The 23,154-nt window shown below is 43.9% G+C and overlaps 1 protein-coding gene across 1 annotated transcript; it reads right to left on the bottom strand.

Moving 5' to 3' along the window:
• Window positions 1–209: 209 nt before the first annotated feature.
• Window positions 210–22,730, bottom strand: gas6 (growth arrest-specific 6). The gene is made up of 15 exons (XM_083759803.1): window positions 22,113–22,730; window positions 21,683–21,843; window positions 17,471–17,495; window positions 17,302–17,364; window positions 14,588–14,710; window positions 11,483–11,602; window positions 10,475–10,597; window positions 9,071–9,192; window positions 8,182–8,300; window positions 7,207–7,396; window positions 5,829–5,993; window positions 4,756–4,924; window positions 4,059–4,198; window positions 3,128–3,329; window positions 210–2,477 (listed from the first exon to the last, which is right to left on the bottom strand). The coding sequence occupies exons 1-15, from the start codon at window positions 22,186–22,188 to the stop codon at window positions 2,323–2,325; spliced, it is 1,953 nt and encodes a 650-aa protein (XP_083615929.1). The 5' UTR covers window positions 22,189–22,730; the 3' UTR covers window positions 210–2,322.
• Window positions 22,731–23,154: the final 424 nt, after the last annotated feature.

Genomic DNA, 23,154 nt, shown 5'->3' with positions numbered 1-23,154 from the left:
ATTAACATGCAGGTCGCATTAAGTGACGGTGGCCCCAGTTGCCCACCCCCTGCTGTAAGGCATTAGGCTGGCTGTGCTTGTATCTGCACAGTCAGCCTCATAACACACTGTACGTACATGGGGCTGGATTAGCAGAAGAAAGCTTTCAAGGAATACCAACATGGTGAGTCATCATGCAGCTTAAAAAAAAAAACTTCAAAACCAGGTCATTGTTTTTAAAATACAGTTTTTACTCCATATAATTTTCTTCATACAACCGCATTTATTTTTGTGTTCAAATAGGATTTGTGAGGGAAGTTAAAAATAAAAAAGGCAGACTTCTCTCAGCAATAGTAGACATACTGGCAGTTAAAAGTGAAAAATAAAAAAACAATATACAACAACATATGATAAAAAAAATAACAATACCATGTCAAGCTCTACATTCGGGCATTCGTTCATCAGAGCACTAATGATGAAAACAAGGAAGACAACAAAGAACAAAAACAACACTGGAGCCCTTTTTGCATTCTCAATCATAATCATACCGCTCCGCAGACATTCTCTATTTTTAACTCCGTGGGGTCAGAGTTCCTCAGCACCTTATGGAAACTAATCTAAGACATCTCAAACGGATTTCTGCGATCCCTGGAAAAACGCGCAACCTTTTCCGAGCGCCTTCCAAGGAGCGTCTCAAGGTTTGCTCAGGGTCTTTCCCTGAAGAAGCATCATTTTTATGAGGCAGGAGGAGAAGAAGGTGTGAGGAACTGTGGTAAAGACTTCCAGGATAAATAACGAGAAGGATCTTCTATGAAGATTTCCTTCTCTGCCCTGTTGGTTATGTGTTGTTTGGAAACCAGCCCCGGAAATGGTTGTGTAGGTTTGGTTACCTTCACGAGTGAAAAGGTTTGCATTCTGTCCTCTAAAAAGCATTGTACAGTCACATTATTTACATATTCAGTTATATTACAGCGCACACTTTTTACTCTCAGTAGCTTGCGTGGTGCGGACGGTGCAGTGCTTCCTAGGGAGAGTGGACCACCTCCCTCTCTCCGCTGGAGGGCGAGTGGCCCACCCTGTGCTTGAGTTTCAACCTCTGACTGCTTTTATACGTGTTCTTGGTACTGGCATTTTCACTGTTTCAGAGGGAGAGGAGGGGCCTGTGAGTAGAAGGAGCTATGGATAGGGTGTGTTAGTTGTTCTTATAGTAGGCACGTGGTTCATTTTTAAGGTTGCAGATAGACTTGGAGTGTAACGGCCAAGAGACAGAAAACAGGAACATGGCTTCACGTCACGGTCCATTTCTATCTGCAACAATGTGCAAGGTTTCCTACAGAACGCTGCGTTGTGCCAAATACTGACACGGTTGGTCCAAAGGTCTCTACACACCAAAAGCCTATATATATTATTTTTTTTAACTTTTGTGTACATCCACATATAAAAGGCATCAACCTGTATGACTGAGGTCTCAACTAAAAGAATAGTTCTGATGCAAAAATACCCTTATTTGTTTATTCGCGTGTAAAGACCTTTGGTCTTGTCAACCTCTTAAAGTCTACTAATTCATACTTTGTCGCATGAGTATGCTGAAGTATAAATTAGGCACATTAAGTCATTATGCTCTAAACACTAGTGGAGATCTAGATACATATTCATAAATATTCTCTGTGTAGAGAGAGAGAGAGCTGAGCTTGGATTATAGATCTGGTCCCATGTTGTCTTAAGGTGACCACAGACCTTAACGATTGTGGTCGACAATAATTGATTCAAGGTTGTCACTTCTTGTCAGAGCTCGGTGAACACGGCCCTTTAAGTGGACTGACTGGACGCAAGCATTATGGCATCAGCTCTACCTGCCAGACGAGGGCTGGCAACTACTACGTTATCGCCTGGAAATATTCAATCAGATCTGCAAATTGTGCACAGGATGCCAGTCTTATCAGGCTGACTATTTGACGTTGACCTGAAGAAGGCCCTGTGGAACTGTGTGGGCTTAAAAAGGCTATATGATACTGTATACACGGACAGTTTTTGAGGCAATGTTGCGTCAACGTTGCGCAGCATTTATTCTCACAAGGTGGAGGAAACGTTGCGGCTGCTGGGTCACCATACTCATCTGTGAAAAATCCCCCACAAATACCACTAGGTGGCGCTGTAGTCACAGCATCACAGCGGGTGCAACTGGACCAGGACAAGTCTGGGTCTGGTTTTGTTTTTCCGTTCTAATCTAGTACTCACCATATTTCCCCTCCAGCCTCATTTATTTGTGCAATAATTTCCAAAGTCTACATTGCCTCAAGGAACTGTTTATGCATCCATGTTGGTCAGACTGACAGACGGGGCTCAGTGCTGGCGAGAGTCCAACAGAGGGCAGGAGTGTGAGCGGATGTCGTTGTGTTTGTGTGCGGCCCGGTCCAGGTCCACAGGCTGTCCACTCACACTGACCTGCATGCAGCCGCTGTAGGACGCCGACACCAGGGTGGAGACCAGGGGAACATCTGAAGGAAACACAACATAACACAGGTCAGGTACATCAGTACGCATTACCACAGATTACCCCAAACCTCTCAGGGTCCACTTGTTTCCTACTGTAACTATGAATCATTTAGCTGGGTACCCTCAGTTGACCTGAGATCAGATTCTAAAAATGTCATCCTGACAGTTTTCTGTGTCATGTTTTCATGTCAAGGACCCCAAAAATTATATGTAATAGGCCTACGTTGTTGTTAAACAACAATGTATACTGTGGACAGAAATGTATACATCAGGTCAATTCATATCTGTGGTCACCTGGGAGGCCTCCTATAATTAATAATTAATATAATTAATATCTGTGGTCACCTGGGAGGCCTCCTATAATTAATAATATCTGTGGTCACCTGGGAGCCCTCCTATAATTCATAATTAATATAATTAATATCTGTGGTCACCTGGGAGGCCTAATAATTAATATAATTAATATCTGTGGTCACCTGGGAGGCCTCTTATAATTAATATAATTAATATCTGTGGTCACCTGGGAGGCCTCTTATAATTAATATAATTGATATCTGTGGTCACCTGGGAGGCCTCTTATAATTAATATAATTAATATCTGTGGTCACCTGGGAGGCCTCTTATAATTAATATAATTAATATCTGTGGTCACCTGGGAGCCCTCCTATAAAGGTGCTGGATGGCAGCTGGAGGTCCACAGGTTCCTGGTTGTCTTCGCTGCGTCCCAACTGGCCATCCACAAACAGCAGTGTCTGGTTGGCTGTGACCGTGACCTGGATCTCATGACTCTCTCCGTCACACAGCAGGGCCGGAGCGCTGGCTACGATGACGTCGCCCACCGACACCAGAACAAACTGGAAAAACACAGCGATCAAAGTTCAGACAGACAAACAAACAAACAAACAAACATCAATAAGTCTACTGGTGAGCACAGTACTTACATTCAGGCATTGATCAACTCATTGTACCATTCATTCATGCATGTATGCACCCAGGGTTTGATTAGCCCATTTTGGGCGGGAACCCCAATTGGTGTTAGCGTTATGTTATGCTTTAGCATAACATAAAATAGCAGATCTACAAGGTCATAGCGCGCCATCGAGTGGCGCGCTACGAGCTTGTAGGTCTGCTATTTTTGAAAAATCGAAGAACGACTGACATAGAAACATAGCTTTTTCAGAAAACTGTCAGGATGTAGAAGACATGTTTAGAATCTGATCTCAGGTCAGAATGGAAAACTGATTATTTTTGTATCCTACTGTTTATATCATATGTCTGTATGTATGTTTGTTTTTGTATGTCTGTACTAAATTATTGTTATTTTTTATATTGTTTTGATGATGACGATAACTGGGGGGAGGGATGGGGTGAGGGAGAAAAAAAAAAGGTATGTTCAAACTGTACTAAATTGTTGAAACATATTACCAATAAACATATATATAAAATAAAAATAAATGGAAAACTGTCAGGATGTAGAAGACATTTTTAGAATCTGATCTCAGGTCAGAATGGGTTAGCTGGGGGGGAGGGGGGTCTATGCTTGCACCAATCCAGACACTCATAATAATAACTACTGTACTCACGTCTCTCCACTCGTCAACACCAGGATGGTAGTCAGCCAGAGAGATGGAGAACGGGACGGTGTCCTGGTGGACGAGGGCAAAGAGGACTCCTATGGCAGAGGTCGGACGCAGGGTGAGCTGGACACTCAGGTTCTGGGACTCTGTGACGGGAGGTGAGGGAGAAGGACATGAGAAGAGATGAGAAGGCTACCCTCACATGTTCTCCCTGTGTCCCCTAGGGTAGGTAGTGGTACCCTCACATGTTCTCCCCGTGTCCCCTAGGGTAGGTACCCTCACATGTTCTCCCCGTGTCCCCTAGGGTAGGTACCCTCACATGTTCTCCCCGTGTCCCCTAGGGTAGGTACCCTCACAAAAACATGCAGTATTCCTGGTATCTAAGGAAAGGAACTGGTTGGAATAATTTGTTCCTTCCACGCGCTACGTCCAAACGGGGAAATTCCCCCCTGTCAGGTGAAAAGAAGCGGCTTGGACTCCTCATGCATTGAAGGAAGCATGAGGTCAGTCGTTGCTCTCCCCCCAGGTTGGCAGAGGGAGTGTAGCACCCAGGATTACATTAGATAATTGACACTGGGTGAAAAGAATGGTTTACAAAAATTGTGTGTTAAAACATTTAAAAAACCAACAGCAACAATACTGTTATGCAATACCCCTAAATATTTACTACCTCCACACACGTCACACACACCCACACACACACCGTAAGTGATGTTGAAGAGCGCGAAGCCTGTGCCAGGATAGTAGGCTCCAGGGTCCTCAGTGCTGTAACACTGCATGTTGTCGTTGTAGCTGATGGTCTCCTGGATGGAGGTGTCTTCGCCGGTCAACCAGCGCCAGTCTCTCATACAGCCGTCCAGACGCGGGTTCACCTGCACCACACGTTACACAACATGTCACAATGCTGATTAACCACATTTAGACCTGAGAAAAGACTACCGTAATTTCCGGACTATAAGCCGCGGCTTTTTACCCATGATTTGAACCCTGCGGCTTATACAACGGTGTGGCTAATCTATGGATTTTTACAGCTAACGCAGAGCCATCTCAGGCTCTGAGCTAACGTATCTGCGGCTTATAGTCCGGTGCGGCTTATAGTCCGGTGCGGCTTGTATATGGGATTTTCCCTAAATTTGGCTGGTGCGGCTTATATTCAGGTGCGGCTTATAGTCCGGAAATGCTGTCACAATGCTGATTAACCACATTTAGACCTGAGAAAAGACTACCGGTAATAATAATGACAAAATAATGCCTTCTAAATCCTGACAGTTTTCTGTATGTCAGTCGTTCTCAAACCTTTTCATATCAAGAATATATTCAAAGATTTGAGTTAAAAACGTTCACTCTGAAAGAATATATTCAAAGATTTTAGTTAAAAACGTTCACTCTGAAAGAATATATTCAAAGATTTGAGTTAAAAACATTCACTCTGAAAGAATATATTCAAAGATTTGAGTTAAAAACGTTCACTCTGAAAGAATATATTCAAAGATTTGAGTTAAAAACGTTCACTCTGAAAGAATATATTCAAAGATTTGCGCCACATTTTCACGATTTAAAAAGAATAGCAGACCTACAAGCTCATAGCGCGGCACCAAGTGCCGCGCTATGAGCTTGTAGATCTGCTATTTTTCAATAGCTAAAGTATAACACAATGCTTAAGACACCAAAAGGGGTTCCCGCCCAGAATGGGTTAAACACCCAGGAACACATAAGCAAACATACGGGCGTTCGTTCAACAGAACGAAGCAATGATCGGTAAAAAAAGACACAAACCTGATTGACGAGGCCGTCCTCCTTGAAGGGAACTCCTCCCACCGTCAGGTTGAGCTCATGGATTCCTTTCTTCAGCGTGAACAGGTCTCCGTTCACTGCGATCTTCATCACAGCCTCCCTGTCGATCTTAATCACTAAGCTCCGGCCCTGCTCCTCCACGGAGATCTGGGGAGAAATCAAATCAGAATATCTGAATACATTTTTGCAGGGCGGCTGTGGCTCAGGAGGTAGAGCAGGTCGTCCAATGATCCCTGGGTCGAATCCCGGCTCCTCCCTTCCACTTGGGCAAGACACTGAACCCTACACTGCCTCCAATGTGTTGGTTGGTGTGAGCTCACCACCGTTGGTGTGTGAATGTGGGAAGTGAGGACGCTGGCGTCGACTGTTCGCCGCTTCACCTCCCAATGTACTGTATGAATGAATGAACCATTGTAAAGCGCTTTGAGCACTTGGAAAAGCGCTATAAAAATGCAATTCATTATTATTATTTTTCAATCAGGTTCTACTGTGTTGTGAAGATTAAGGGCTCCATTGTCGTCACCGCTAAACCCCTTATCCCTAAACTTCTTTGCCTTTTTTTTTACTATTTTGCTAAAACATTTTTGAATAGTTGGCCAGTCTACAAGCTCACAACGTGTCAATGTAGATTGGCTAGTTGAGCTATTCAAAAAAGTTTTTCAAAATAGTAAAAAAAAGGCAAAGAAGTTTAGCGATAAGGGGTTTAGCGGTGACGAAAATGGAGCCCTAAGTCTTTTGTAAATACAGTGCTATTTATGGGGCTATTGTTCCATATATAGCAAATACAGTACTTATAGCAGAATAGTGATGCCTGAAGCCCAGCAACGTGCGGTACTCTATAAACTAGTGCTGCAATTATACCAATTATCTTCTTAGTGATTATTCCATCGATTACTTTTTTTAATTAAAAAGAAAAACGTATAGTGTCGTACAAAAATAGCAAACAATGGCAAAAAATAGCTGATACAAGCTGACAACAGATCACGTTATAAGCTTGTAGATCAGCAATTTTTGAGTGGTGCAACCACTCCTACAACCAGTAATGTCCGTGTGTATCATGTATCCGTCATGAGCACGAGTGGTGTGCGCATGCGTGAAACCAGCAATGGCCAGCAATGTCCGTGTGGGGTAATGCTGCGTGCGTGCATTTATTAATACCAGTAGGGGGTGCCAGAAACAGAAAGGGGTAGTGCTGAGAGAGAGAGAGAGAGAGAGAGGGGAATTGCACCACTCGGTTCACACAGGTGTGATTTCTTTACTATTGAATGATACGAATGATATTTCCCCCACAAATCAATGTTTCTCTTTTTAGAATTGAATTAAATCGATTAGTTTTATTAACTATTGCAAACAATCTCACCTTTCTCCACTGTCCATCGTTGACAACGGGGCCACTACTGGTCACCCTGCTCACCGCACCATACTTCAACTGCAGCTCCAGCTTTCCGTGGTGCATGGCGAGCACAATCCAAGAGCTGTTGAGGTGTCCCCCCGCGAAGAAGATCACCCCCTCTGGGTCGTAGGTGCGGAAGTCAAACTCTGCTGAGAACCTAGACAGAGAAGAGATTGATTTTGATTGATTTATTCATTAACAGTTTGCAGAATTACAGTACATTTCAAGCACAAACTCAATACAAAGACTGTTAACTGTGAGTGGACGACCCAATTAAGCATTACACTTGTTTACAAGAGGGTCCACCTTGTTCAATTCATCAAAACATTTAGAGACGTACAAATAGACACTTCTATATAGTCAAAGAACAGAACAGGAATTCATCATAAAAGAGACAGCAGAGGTACGAGCGAATGAGAATTTAATATGCAAGAAAGATAAAAACAGGAAATTATTTTTTTGTAACCAAATATGTTTTTATCTTAAATCTTTAGCTTATAACCTAAGGGGGTCATGTTTGCAAAAGCATTCCTTTCTCCTTCCTTCTAAAAATGTATTTTGGAATTGTGGGTATCAATCACGTAATCATTTATATAATCACTTCCCTTCCCATGTCAGGCTAGGATTATAATGTTTAAAACCCATTTTGGGCGGGAATCCCTTTTGGTGTTAGCATTATGTTATGCTTTAGCTATTGAAAAATAGCAGATCACGAGCTTGTAGGTCTGCTATTTTTTTTTAATCAAAGAACGACTGACATAGAAACATAGCTTTTGTCAGGATGTAGATTTTTTTTTTTTTAATCTGATCTCAGGTCAAAATGGGTTAAGGGACTGTTCAGTTTGTTTGTAAGACAGTGTGTGGACCAGAGGCACTTGTTAAGATATGTTAAACATAAGCAAAGACTTCAACAGCATTGACCTTGAGTACAGTAGTTCTTACCCGGTCTGAACCCTCCTCCGAAAGCGTAACCGTATCACTGGCACAGCACTGAACATACGGCCCAGGTAGAGAGACCGGGGGTTCTTCTTCAGCGACTGGGTCATACATGGGCTTATAGGCTGGAGGGAGACATTAGAGAACAGAAAGGATATGTGGTTAACTTAAGGAGAAGAGACTGGAGCAGCACGGACATTTAGAGCCTTTTATTTAGGTGCTGAGTATACAAACGACTAACGTTTCGACCTTGCGGTCTTCATCAGAGTCATGCACACCTAACCTCGTCGCCCATACGATGTGGTTAACATTTCATTCCCCTATTGAAAGTTGAAACGTAATCAGGGCCAGAGTGATATTACGTCGTACATTAAGCTTATAGTTAACCAGTTTCATCCTGGCGTTTAAAAAAATGTCTAAATTATTCAAACATTTCCAGTGTTTCTAACGTTTTTTTGAAGATAGCAGCTCTACAAGCTTGTGATGCGTTGTGAGCTCGTAGCATGGCTGTTTTTGGAATAGCCAAAGATATAATAAAAATCACACCAGTGTGAACCAAGTGGTGCAACTCCCGTCTATTGGTTCTCTGTATCGTTCCAATTTGTATCATTCCAATTTCTTCTCTGTATCGTTCCAATTTCTTCTCTGTATCGTTTGCGTCCAGCAGGTGGCAGCCATGTCACATACTTCTCTCGTTCCAATTTCACGCATGCGCACACCACTCGTGCTCACACAGGTACATCACAAACAGGTACACAGGTACACGGACATTGCATGCTGGATGTAGAAGTGGTTGCACCACTTAAAAATATGGCTCAAGTGGTTCATATGGATGGGAATTTGAGCTATATAGAGAAGATTGGGGGTATTATTTCCTATAGAGAATGCATTTCACCTTACAGCTCCTGAGATCCTGGCTCAACTTCCTCCCCTGGCGGCCATCGCAAAAACAACGGAAACTCCCATGTGTGTTCATGCACTCCTCTGCACACACCCCCTCCTCACACTCATCCACATCTGACGGTTGGGGGGGGGCGTTGTGGGAAGAGAGTATGAGAAGTTTCAAGAGGTCAGAGAGAGAGAGAGAGAGAGAGAGAGAGAGAGAGAGAGAGAGAGAGAGACATAGAAAGAATATACCCATTAGATTATCTCTGCAAGGGAGCAAACCCAAAGACATGAACTGTAAAGAAAATAATAATAATCTCAACACATGTTGCACCGCCAAGTATGCAAAAAAAGAACATTAGCAGCCATTTCCCACCATGCAGCAGATCACGGAATGCAAACACAGCACTTGACTTTTTGCTGGTGTTTGACGTTAGCAGGGTGCTATCTTGTTCCCTTCTCCATACAACCATAAAAGGCAAAGATTTAGACTGGCTGAAATAAATGTTAATTCTTGGGAGAGTGAGGTTATGAATAGCCTAGTTTCCACTACAGAGATGAATCATTGTTCATGTCCCTCAAGTTATTTATGCCACTGGGAAAGCTACACAATGTGAACGTTATCAAATACAAGAAAATTGCTTTTTGTCTCAGAAATGTATATAGTTGGCCCTGTTACTGACAAGCCATTTCATAGCTTATGAAAGTGACTACTTTGTACTTTGAACACTCTTCCCTTCTCTTGGAAAGAAAAAGAACAGGAATGAACTTGTTTGTCAAATGAAAGAACCAGGATTGCATCCTGTGTCCGTATATTATAACATAATTGCGTGGTTTGGAGAGTCGGAGCCACTTGAAGGTTTGTGCTCTGAGTTGTGGTGCAAGATAGTGATCGTGATGTTTTTAAACCAGAGCACATGTTTAGTCTGTAAATCAAAAAGGAGGATTTGCTGTACTTACCACTGACTCACACAGTAATCTATTATCTTCACTGTCAGCTGTTTTGTTTTGTGAATACTGACTGACTGCATTTTATGTTTCACTTGTCTGATCTTAACTGTCTGAATAAATATCTTCGGACGACAGGAATGTAACATACAAGAACATAAGTATTATCCGTGGGGTTGTTTATTCACAGATATCAATACAACCACTAAGTATTTGTGTCAATATTAGAGTACTGTAAGTTGTTTACGGACATTAAGACAGGGCTATAGAGGTTGACCTGTTACCTAGTTCCAGATCATGTCTACAGATGTCTCTCTGGAATTCCTCTCCTGACACCAAACAACAGCTGCATCAGCCCCAGCTGTGACTAAAGCTGTCCATCAGTCACCTCTTATGAAACTGTGTGCGACTGTGCGCGCGTGTACATTGTGTGTGTGTGTGTGTGTGTGTGTGTGTGTGTATTTACCAACACAGCTCTTGGTTTCATTATCGTAGACAAAGCCGGTCTCACACAAGCAGTCGTAGCTCCCCTCTGTGTTCACACAGTGTGCAGTGCCGCACATCCTTGGGTCCCGACACTCATTCACATCTGAAACATACAAAACACCAACATTTTCAGGTCTCCCCAGTTCAGTCTCAGCAGGTCCACTCCTGCTCTCACTAGGCCCAGGACCTGTGCGTTGCACCAGAGTCCTGCCCTCACCAGGCCCAGGACCTGTGCGTTGCACCAGAGTCCTGCCCTCACCAGGCCCAGGACCTGTGCGTTGCACCAGAGTCCTGCCCTCACCAGGCCCAGGACCTGTGCGTTGCACCAGACAGGCAGCGGTGGCCGAACGGTTTGCGGAGCGGTCTTGATATCGGAAGGTCGCTAGTTCGTATCCCCGGACCGGCACGTTAAAATTACCACCGCTGAAGTGCCCTTGGACAAGGCATTGAACCTCTACCATGAAATGTTCTATGAGCAGGGCCTGGCTGTAAACAAGTTCTTGAGCTTAGTCCAGTTACCCTGGGTAAACATAGTTCCTTTCCTTTCCTTTTACACTTCATGCAGGAGTGGTGGGCAATGGTTCCGCAGGGCAATGGCAATCATGTTTTTCCAAAGGTGGGTGTTTTGTTTTTTGAGTGGTGCAACCACTCCCTTACAGAGCTGTGTGTGTGGGTAGCTGGAACCGGGCCGGCACCCTGGGTGCGTTCCTGGGGGTTTGGTAACCCCCCCCCCACCCCTGGGGACCCCCACATGGTAACTCTGTCATTTCTCTACCGTTTCGGAAGCGGGGCGGCTCGCCGGAACCGGGCCGGCACCCTGGGTGCGTTCCTGTGGGTCTGGAACTCTTCCCTCCCCCCCGGGAACCCCCACACGGAGTTGCACCACTCACTTCACACGGTGTGATTTTTTTTCCAGGTGGAGCCGACATGTTCAGTATATCCTCCTAAACAAAATGTGCGCCATTCATGAGCACATCTTGCTGCCTACCTTGGCATGTGTGCCGTTCCATCAGCGTGTAGCCGTGGTGACAGGAACACCGGTAACTGCCCATGGTGTTGTTACAGACGTGGTCGCATCCACCGTTCTTCGTACTGCACTCATTTAAATCTGAAATATAACATAGTAACCATGAGTTCAAATCAAAACAACATGAGCTCAGGCTGCAGCCCATAATTCAACAGGTTTATTCATACCACATTTAAAACATTACATTGCATTAAAAAGCCTTTACACGAACACATTACATTTACAGAGTTAAATACTTGTCAGTTTTGATGCAGTTTGATGAAAAGCTCAAACCAAAACATCCTTTGAATTCATGTTTTGTTAAGTGCCCCCTTTTCTGAATTGACATACTGTACGAGTGTACGTTGGCTACAGCTGAGTGTAAGAGTTGTGTGTTCAGGAAGAGTGCGGTTGTCCAGTGGAAAAGAGCCCTTATGTCTCCGAGCCAGTCAGACTGACTCCGTTATGATTTCCTCTCACGGTTAGGTGGCAGGATGAGTCACTGTGGAAACGTGTGGAATGGTGGCACATGGCACAGGACTGTGTTACTTTCTTTTATTTTCTTCCCCTGAGTGCAACACATTTTATATTATGCCAACTTACGAATTGATCTCTCATCCCTAAATCTCTTTATTACCCTTCCAAGTTATTCCTTTTATAGCCAGGATGATGCAACCCCAAAGCGAATGGCTTTGACCTCCATAAAGGGAACATGTGACTTCCCGCTCTGGACTCTGGTACCAGAGTTCCCACACATACTAATCCATACTGACCCGATATAACAGCACACCCAGGACAGCTTGCTGCTGATGTTCTACTAATCTCATCTGTGTTAGCGGAAGACTAGATATCAAAGGTTATTGACTTTATTACTGAACCAGTGCCCTACTCGGGGGAATGATACAAGTTGGGAATGATACAAGTTGGGAATGCATGACCCACCCAGTAATGCAGTACTTGTTGAGTACTCTTTACCACAGTACTAATAACATCTGATATTACATTCAATGGATGATTTATAAACGGGCACAGGCCTACTCAGTGAATGCATGCCCCACCCCATGTCCATTGTTGAGGGGCGCTAGCCCCTCCTAACCTCAACTTTGTGTATGCGTGTGTACTCCATAGTGATGATTTGATTGGTTAAGCACGGAATTGAGGATAAAAACAAGTGAGGACAGAAAATTGAGGATAACAAAGAACATGCAAGCCCGCCCCCTAGGACATCCTTCCTAGAAAATATTCTTACACAACCTGTGTCAAACATCTCCTATTTGTATGAACGCTTTGATGTAAAACCACTCCACTGATCATATTCGAAGACAGTGGCACTGGCAGATTGATTTGGAATGTCAGATAAGAAGACAATACAATTATAGGAAATACACTTACTATTTTGAGTAGCAATAATGATAGACAAAAACAATTCAAAATTCTCCATTATATCTCATCCGCGATAACATGGAAGGGTTCACCAAGGTATGGAAACCAGTCTTGGATACAGTGGACCCTTCTAGACTTAGACTCTATCCCCACAAGCACGTGATTCGGTGTGTCCTGACCTCTAGTCTATAGTCCCACAGACGGACAGATACAGACACGCAAGGTTTTTCGATTCTCGACAAGCACTGGTCTGTCCAACGAAAGCCCAACACACACCGGCTCCGTCCGCGTTGCGGCGCCGCCTGGAAAATAGAACTGGTTCTATCGGCGCGCCAGGCGAGGCGCCAGCGCACGCCGGACGCCGCCGGTGTGCGATAGGTTCATTGAAAATAATGGAGAAGGCTGTTTTGACGCGCGGCGGTCGCAGACGGTGTGTGATGGGCTTTAGCACTGCACGCCCCCGGGTCATCACTGGCACACACACGACGAGTTTTAAGTCAATTAGTTTTAAGTCAGACGATGCCCGAGTTCTGCCCAGGAGAGTCACAGACAGACAGAGTTCTGCCCAGGAGAGTGACAGAAAGACAGAGTTCTGCCCAGGAGAGTCACAGACAGACAGAGTTCTGCCCAGGAGAGTGACAGACAGACAGAGTTCTGCCCAGGAGAGTGACAGACAGACAGAGTTCTGCCCAGGAGAGTGACAGACAGACAGAGTTCTGCCCAGGAGAGTGACAGACAGACAGAGTTCTGCCCAGGAGAGTGACAGACAGACAGAGTTCTGCCCAGGAGAGTGACAGACAGACAGAGTTCTGCCCAGGAGAGTGACAGACAGACAGAGTTCTGCCCAGGAGAGTGACAGACAGACAGAGTTCTGCCCAGGAGAGTGACAGACAGACAGAGTTCTGCCCAGGAGAGTCACAGACAGACAGAGTTCTGCCCAGGAGAGTGACAGACAGACAGAGTTCTGCCCAGGAGAGTGACAGACAGACAGAGTTCTGCCCAGGAGAGTCACAGACAGACAGAGTTCTGCCCAGGAGAGTGACAGACAGACAGAGTTCTGCCCAGGAGAGTGACAGACAGACAGAGTTCTGCCCAGGAGAGTGACAGACAGACAGAGTTCTGCCCAGGAGAGTGACAGACAGACAGATGTTGTGAATATAATAGATGTGTTTTGAACACCTACTTTCTCCGACAGGAGGTGCTTAGGAACATTTACCATTAAAAGACTTACAATGTTTCAGTCATCTGACCTTCATCAGGCATCAGATGCCAGATGAAGGTTGGATGAATGTCCAAAACATTCCATAAATACATCAGAAAACTAAAATCTAATAGAAACATGTTAATGAATCTGATCAAAACCAGAAGAGGGAAAGTGGTGGTGAGAGAGAGGGCAGGGGATTGAATCACAGTAAGGTGGTCAGGCATTGGCTGACAGGACCAAGGTCACCACGATGACCGGAGGATGTACTCACTAAAGCGAGAGATACGCTAGTCACGAAACAGAGTGACACAGCAGAATCTCCACCTCCATACCGACCTCTACTTCTCCATTGTATCCTCTCTCTCACCTTTCCATAATGCTTGCAAGCTTGCAAACTAATTAAAATCAGAGTAAATCCTCCCCTGTGTGTATTATAGGCAACTCTATCTCTCTTGCAAACGTATGCTTCAAGAGGAATGCTTCAACGGACATGATTCTACCTTTCTCACAGCTGTCGCCGATCCAGCCTGTGAAACAGTGACAAGAGAAGTCTCCCTTCTTGTCCTCGCAGCGCACTGTTCCTCTGGGATTACAGGGAGAAGGAGAGCACTGATCTGGGATATCTGAGAGAGAGAGAGAGAGAGAGAGAGAGAGAGAGAGAGAGAGAGACAAACAGAAGAACAGACAAGAGTGAGAGAGAGAGAGAGAGAGAGAGAGAGAGAGAGAGAGAGAGAGAGAGAGAGAGAGAGAGAGAGAGACAAACAGAAGAACAGACAAGAGTGAGAGAGATGCCATTTTTCCTTGAAAATTAAGTTTAGGAATACCGGATACATACATTGAGAGTCAGTATAGTGATATGGTGATACATACAATAGATAGATAATACAGGAAGGACATCACATGAGCTGTGCATCGGAGACTCATTATAAATAGCGCTGCTGCTGGCTAAGCTTCGGAGACAGAGATGGTCTAACTTCAGACTGACTGACGCAGCAAACCTGTACTCTTGCTCACAGGAATTAAACTGGGGGCCTAAATGTCTCAGAATTAATATAAATAATATTTTCACTTTTATCCATTCCTTTCCCTCCAGTCATCCCGTGTAGTAAGCGCATGCAGAGTTCTTTACTGTACAAGGAAGGTCCCCAGACCCCGATATCATCAATCAAAGCAACTCTACATAGCTGCTGCCAACAAGGCTGGACAAGTGTGGGCATGCTAGGTTTAGAGGAGAAAGCCCAAACAACAGCAGTGCCTGAAAACATGGGAAGCAGAGGAGAAAGACATGAAGCAATGAGGGTTGTCTCTAAGGCTCAAATAATTTATAATATCTTAGTCATTTCCATATTTTGTATGATAACATCACTGTGTGATAATTTCCATATTTTGTATGATAGTATCACTCTATAATTAATTAAATGTTATTTTCATGCCTTGTCCTTCAAGACCTATCCCTTGTGGGATTATAAATAAAGTCACCAAAAACAATTATACAAAATGACATTCACTTCTCAATAACCAAAGGTTATTCTAGCTTTTTAATTCGATAACTTGCTAGTACCAGTAAGACGCCTAAGGGCGAGAAGCGACCTCGCCCTTTGCACGCATCCACCTCGTTGACGGCAGACTGCTGGGCGAGCGCTGCGCTTTGGCATGGGGGGGGGTCAGATCAACATGGAATGAATTCTGTACTGGCCATATATGGAGCGTGTCTTGAGTGTACAGGGTTTGATGAGGTCAGATCAACATAATGGAATGTCAGAACAGGTCAGCTCCATATATGGAGATCTAAGGGTGGTAGCGGCGACATTCTCTTGAGTGTACAGGGTTTGATGAGGGCCGGACCTTAATTTTCGGGGCCAGTTGAGAACTCGTTTTCGCCGGCTGCTGGGCGTGGCTGCACCAATAACTTTGGGGCTTGAGTCTAGAGTTTGAATGGACAGGTATCAGTCAAAAGAGAGACATCGAAGAGGAAGGATGGATGGGTCAGGATCAACATATGGAATGTCAGAACAGGTTCTGACATATATCCATATATCGAGATCTAAGGGTTTTCATAGTAAATGCGACCTTCGGCTGCAACGTGAACCTACATATATTTAAATAGTCTTATAGACAGATCTAGTAACTACCATTCATGAGTCATGACACATCATTGCATCCATCTATTATCAATGTGTAAATGCAAGTACAAAATGTGCATTGTTGTGGGAAAACATGGACAATAATTCATGCAATAAATGAGCAAATTAAGCAAATTCTAGTTAATAATGCCTATTTAGTATTTAGTCCATATTTAGCCATCGTCTGGCATGTGTAAATATATACTTGACTAACACACAGGGAAAGAGGAAAGAGCTGCAGAGTGGAGGAGAGAAAGAGACAATCAGAGTCCTAGCAACGCTCCAGGTTCCTCGGCCAATCAGAGTGAAGCTGGGTGAAGCCTGATGCAGCACTACGCTGCCTCTTGGCTCCACTCACGTCAGGCCGGGCTCTCTCACGTCAGCTCTTCTATATGAGCCAGCTCATCTTCTATGAGCTGGCTCATAGAAACGCTGCTGCAGTCACGGCGTGAGGGGGAGTGCGTGACGAGGAAAAAGAAAAACCAGGGGGTGTGTCTCCCTCACCGGCACACGTGCCATCAATGCCGGTTGGCCGGTATAGCCAAGTGCTGCAATGCTCTTCAAAGTCACGTCACGATTAGATTAGATGCCAGAGAATGCATTGTCACGCTATTTTTTTATTTTCCTTTCCTTTCCTTTCACACCCCATATTGAAAGGTTTCCTTTCCCTTGTGAGTAAAAGTGTACAACAGTCCGACTGTGATGCAGAGATACTGCAGTGCGTGCAGCCCAGCCCCACACTACAACTGAATGCTACTCTCAGCATCTATTAATACACTACAGAGGCAGGCCCAATGAGGAAAGGAGGGCAAAGAGAGAGAGAAGGACTAAAGAAAAAGGAAAGTTTATGAAGGAGGAATGAGAAGCAGAAAGAGGAGGAAGTGAGGTGTCCAGATCTGCTCATGGTACACATGGTCAAAGTGACAAGGACGTTGTCATGGTACACATGTTTAAAGGACATTGTCATGGTACACAATGTTTAAAGGACATTGTCATGGTACACATGTTTAAAGGACATTGTCATGGTACACATGCTTAAAGGACGTTGTCATGGTACACATGCTTAAAGGACGTTGTCATGTCAAACTCACTGTGGACACACGTCACCAGGTCCTGCCTCTTCTTCTCTGAATCTCCAAACTTCTCCACACAGGCTGGGCAAGAACAAACACAGAGAGAGACAATTACTCATTCCATCATCATGAAAAGAGAAGTTTGAATGGTTGATTGATCTCATAATTATGAAATGAATGAACTTACCTAAATACTTGGGATAGAAGTAGTCCTGCATGCGGAAAGACAGAGAGAGAAGTATTTTGAGATTTAAAAAAAACTAAACAAGACAAAAAACTATATATAAGAAGATTATAATTGTTATAATCTACAAGCTATAATGTAAGACTATGGTTTTGTTTTACTCACACAAAGCAGACTAAATTACAGAACAGAGAAAGCAAGGTAACAACGCCCACCAATTTCCAGGATACATTAGATATAAGCAGTGAGTCAGCAGAGCCATCTATCATTTAGAATAGCGTGTAAAGAGTTTTCGAACCACATTCGTCTCAGACGTGAGGTCTTAATTTTGGTCAAATGTGCACATTTCTGGTATGGTTGTGCATCATGTCTGGATTGTGGTGGGTTAGGGACCAATTAGTGATCATGATGACGCTTGTGCTTCTCTCTATAGTAAGTGTTGGCCAGTTGCCAGAGGCTTTCTGAGAATGCTCCGCATTCCACCATAGTGCATGCATGGGCCTCGGCATCCATCCTGCCTCATGGATATAGTAGTAGGACAGGTATAAACTGGACTGATTGATTCTGGAACGGCCGTGCTCTCCGGAGACCTCCTGCTGCAGCAGGTTGAGGCTGTATACTGTATACTGTATACTGTGCATACACTAGCTACAGAGTACAGGTAGAAGTGCTCAGCTCAAGTATAGACGTCTTATCAAATTTACATAGGAATGTTGCTTAAGTTGATTCCCACACGCGAGGTTGACAATGGATGCTAAGCTAGCTGTCTGACCCCTCTGGAAATTACCAGAAACTTCATAAAGTATGGAGGATGATCGATAACTGAGCACTAAGCCCCCCCTCACCCGCCCACTGACTCTGCAGAGCCAAAAACCTGCAGCAGAGGAAAGTGCCGAGTCAGAGACCGGCACGTTCAGCATGAATAATGCATCAATGAATGAGATAGCACTTGTGGAGAGACCAGAGGAACCTGGGAAATCCTATTAATCATAATGATGGTCATATTCTCATACCTATGATGAACATACATCACGCACAGTCGCACACACACACACACGTGTGCGCGCACGCACGCACGCACACACACAGAGCAGTTCTCTCTTATAGAAAGCCAAGCCTCTCGCTCCACATCAACTTTTCCTCCAAGCCGAGCGGAGCCACACCCCCATAATCTCAGGCTAGTCTGGGTCAGATTCTCTCCCATTCAATTCAACTCAGCTCACCGGCTCCCGTTGGAATTGTTAATTAATTGAATTATAACAACAATCCATCCCTCAACATAGACAAGAACCTCATTTATCTCAATCCTAGATTTGCAACTTTGCAAGACTCCTATAGATTTGACAACTTTGCAAGATGATGCATTGAGATGTAAAAGTGGTGTAGTTGCAGTGCTGCAGTATTTCAGAACAGCCACCACCCCACACATAGCTCTTTCTCTCTCTTTCTGAGGCTTATGTCTGCATTCCCAGCCGATTAATCTTTAATCATCCTTTAACCAACATTTCACGTCATGATAGCGTGTTTTCTTCTGACACATTTAAGATATTTATAGTGCCTGTTTGCAAGCTTCGTTGACGTAATGGATTTGATAGGCTTAAGTATTCACATGGGTAGAAAGGCTGATCTGCTCATTCACAAGGCAGACCTGAAAATAGCTAATCTAAATGACCTCACAGGTGTTACACAAAACGCTTTGTTTGTTTGTGCACGTCATAGAATGTGTGCACAGTAACAGATTAGTGCTTACCACAAAAACAAAAACACATTCTCCACCTTTTTGCTTATCTTTGTATTTGAGTAAATCAAATGCTTCTATATTGTTGCTACAGTGTGTAATGCACCAACTAAGACAAAGTACATGTGCAAAACCTATCTGGCAACAGGAATTCAGGATACCCTCCATAAACAGTAACGAATAGAGGGTATGTGCATGGCATCATCACACCCGGAAGTTATGCGGGAATGCCTACTGAGTGGCAAAACAAACTACTTTCTGGCTGACTTTCTGGCCTTGACAGCCCATACATCCACACAGAAAATCTGATTGCAAAACAATGTTAAACTCACTTTTTCACTCACTTTTCCACTCGATTTGCCACTCACTTTATGCATGCGCATATACTCTATTACCTCACAAGGGGTGTATGTATGTATGTTAAAAGAAATGCACAAAAAGTACATAATGACATGTCTGCACTTGTAATATGAACACTTTATTTAAGCAACGTTTCAGTCAAAGACCTTCTTGAGATGCCTGAAGAAGGTTTTTGACCGAAACGTTGCTTAAATAAAAGTGTTCAGATGCCTGAAGAAGGTTTTTGACCGAAACGTTGCTTAAATAAAAGTGTTCAGGTACAGACAGTGTGCATGTCATCATGTAATTTCTGTGCATTTCTGTAATACTTTTGAGCCCTGCCTACACACCCGTCTCTGAGCCGATCAGGTGTGCATAAGACCTTGTTTCCTCCCAACATGTATGTTGAAAATAAAGTCATATCTTAGATTTGTATGTGATATGTACTGTCTATATGATACAATTAAGCAATTAACATTGTGTCTCTGTGTATGAAATACTGAGCACAGCGATTACCTCAATTGTACAATTAACTGACTAAAGTGTATCTGTATTTCTGTATTTCAAGTCGATTATGGGAAATACATCAGTAAATTAAAATAGGATCTGAAATTGTGGTAGAAAAATGCATATTCTACTAACTTCCTTGGGTGGCTGAGAATGTCAATGCAGAAGCAGCAGCTTTGTCGACAACTACATATTGTAGAGGGTCAGATTCTCTTGAATTGAATTAACAATCCATCCCGGCCTCAACATAGACAAGTTTTTTATTAATCTATCTCAATCTCAGATTTGCACAATCTCTTATAGTAGGGTGTGCCTTCTTCATAGTAAACCCTATGAAGAGGGCACATTTTAGAAAAAAGGTGATGTGGTCAGATGAGTCATCAACTCATCATTCACCAGTCTCTGAATGCTTGACCTCTACATACAGAGGTAGGCCTCTGGTGGCTCTGTTATGTTGTGGGGGGCATTTTCCTGACATGGTCTGGGTCTACTGTAGGGAGAATTTTATTTGATCGATTTTGACATTTTCAATCTAAGTCTAAGTCCACTTCCCCCTGTGGTGTTGGACAGACACCGCTGAGCCCCTGAAACTCTGAACATGTACAAATGCTAAATATAAAAGGTGCTTACCCTCTTGCCCCAAATGTTAGAGAGGCTGCCGGCGTGCTTGTGCAATGTATTAGTCCGCAGTTTTCAATAAATACGTGTTTTAATCCCGTTTGTGGCCGATTTCTGTCAGAAGTCCCCAATGGCCATAGATGGCGGTAGTGAGGGGGCGCGTGCGCATCTGGCGATAACCGTTATTAAACTCAACATAACAGGAAGTAAAAACGAGCGTGGAGAAAAAATGGCGTTCGGCTACAAACGGGATTAAAACACCTCTTTATTGGAAACACGAACTAATACATGGCACAAGCACGCCGACAGCCTCGCTGACATTTGGGGCAAGAGGGTAAGCAAAGCAGTGCAGTGAGTGCACCTTTATATTTCGCATTTGTACATGTTCAGAGTTGCAGCCATGATGGGCTCAGCCAGCGGTGCCAGTCCAACACACCACAGGCCATTTTCTCATACTGAAAATGTCAAAATCGATTAAAAAAAAAAATACATAATGAGAGTCTAAATCTTAAGGCTATAAATTACACAATGCTACATCATATCAACTGAAGACCAAAGTGTTGTCATTGTCAAAACACTAAATTAGATAGCTTGCTTTTGTCAGAATGGTGTTCCATCATCACTCCAGTAGACTTTCACAACTTCATGTTGGGGTTTTCATCACCAGTCAGTAGTTAGTACCCATCATCTATCTTATTACTGTAAATACAAATAGGCCAGGTCTCAACTGTAGATGCCCATCACTGACTCAGTCTGGTCTCTCTATTACACAGAATGTACGTGTTCATTTCGTCAGTATCATCAGGCTATCAGCAGACAGTTACTGGTGGTGCACTGAATCATCAGACTATAGCCATCAATATGCTTAATAAGGACGTGTTGTGATGATGTCGGTAAACAATAAGCCTGCAGCCTACCGAGCCTTTATCTTTGTGATTAACTTGTCAAGTCAATAAAACAAAGGCATTATTTTTTGCTGAACAAGAAGCTTCTCAACCCAACTTTTTGCTCACCGTTTCAGGGTCGTTTTCGAACACCTCCCTCGCCTCCTCTTTGCTACACCTTTCCTCCACACATTCCCTCTCCAAGTGGCCTTGCTTCGTCTCCTCGAAAACTTGATAAGCTCTTCTGTGTCTGCTCAGAAACTGGTTCGCTTCTTCCGGAGACAATGAAACTGAAAACAAAGCAATATCTAACAAATCAGAGATCGATCACCTGTTCCGGGAAAATATAGGCTACCTGAGCGAGGAGTGGAAAAACCAATCGCGCAAACTTTACTCCGCAAAAAAAATCTAATGTGAAATATAACATCTACCGTTTGCGACCATTAACGACATGAAGCAACGTATAGCTCAGATTATCACTCCTTTTACTGTGAAAATGGGTATTTATTTATTAGCAAGCTAGCTAAACTACCAAGCATACTATTGGTTGTTTACTTACAGCTATTGGACCAGCTTGCAAACAGAAGGATTAGCAGGGCTCTCGGTGAAAAGGACTTTGTCTGAATCAGCCGCATGTTTGCTGCTTTACTCTCTGCGCCAACGCTTCAGTTCAACTTTCTCTCCCTTCCCTTCCCGTCTTGTTCCTCTGCTGCTCAAACCGTTGCACCAGGAGCTGCACACACTGCAGGCATTCACCTCTCCACCGCGGGGACAGACGCGGTTACCGTTGACTGGAACGCCTTTCGGGGTATTGTTATTATTTCGGATACAGCCTTGCAAGAAGAGAGGAGGCTGCTGCTGCTGCAATATTTCCCCACATATCAGTCATACCACCACGCATGCACACAACCGATGACCTTCACCTACTGTAACTGTACTACTACGCTACTCTCCGACCGTTACAGATGGCTCATCCCCATCGTGTTCCGTTCCGTCGGTCCGTGCACGATCTGCTTCTCTCTGTGTATAGTTTAGTCCTCCCGACTGTGAGAGTGACTCCACACGTCCGTACGCCGAGGCTTCAGCTCTGAAAACTAAAGTACTGGCTGAACGCAGACAAGAGTTTGTATTGATGCAGCTTGCCTTGGACCTCAGGCTCTCGTCTCATCTATATCTCTCTCTCTCTCTCTCTCTCTCTCTCTCTCACCTCCCCTCACCCCCTCCATCCATTCACCCTCCCCCTCATTCACCTATCCTCCTATTCCTATACCCACATCATGACGTAGATGAGAGTAACCCTCCCCGTCAAAGCACTCAAGCCACAAACGTTTCAGTTTCAGTATATTATTAGAAATTATAGTCATCATCATCAAAGTGTGTGTGTGTGTGTGTGTGTGTGTGTGTGTGTGTGTGTGTGTGTGTGTGTGTGTGTGTGTGTGTGTGTGTGTGTGTGTGTGTGTGTGTGTGTGTGTGTGTGTGTGTGTGTGTGTGTGTGAGAGAGAGAGAGAGTGTGTGTGTGTGAACCCAATACCTACTGAATAACAGCATTTGTGGTCAAGCAGATCACATACATTTGTGATCTACATAAATATGTGATCTTA

The sequence above is a fragment of the Protomyctophum parallelum genome (genome assembly GCF_964188405.1).
Source record: "Protomyctophum parallelum genome assembly, chromosome: 2".
Taxonomy (NCBI): domain Eukaryota; kingdom Metazoa; phylum Chordata; class Actinopteri; order Myctophiformes; family Myctophidae; genus Protomyctophum; species Protomyctophum parallelum.
The sequence above is the reverse complement of the archived record's forward strand: the minus strand, read 5'-3'. Positions and strand labels throughout refer to the sequence as shown.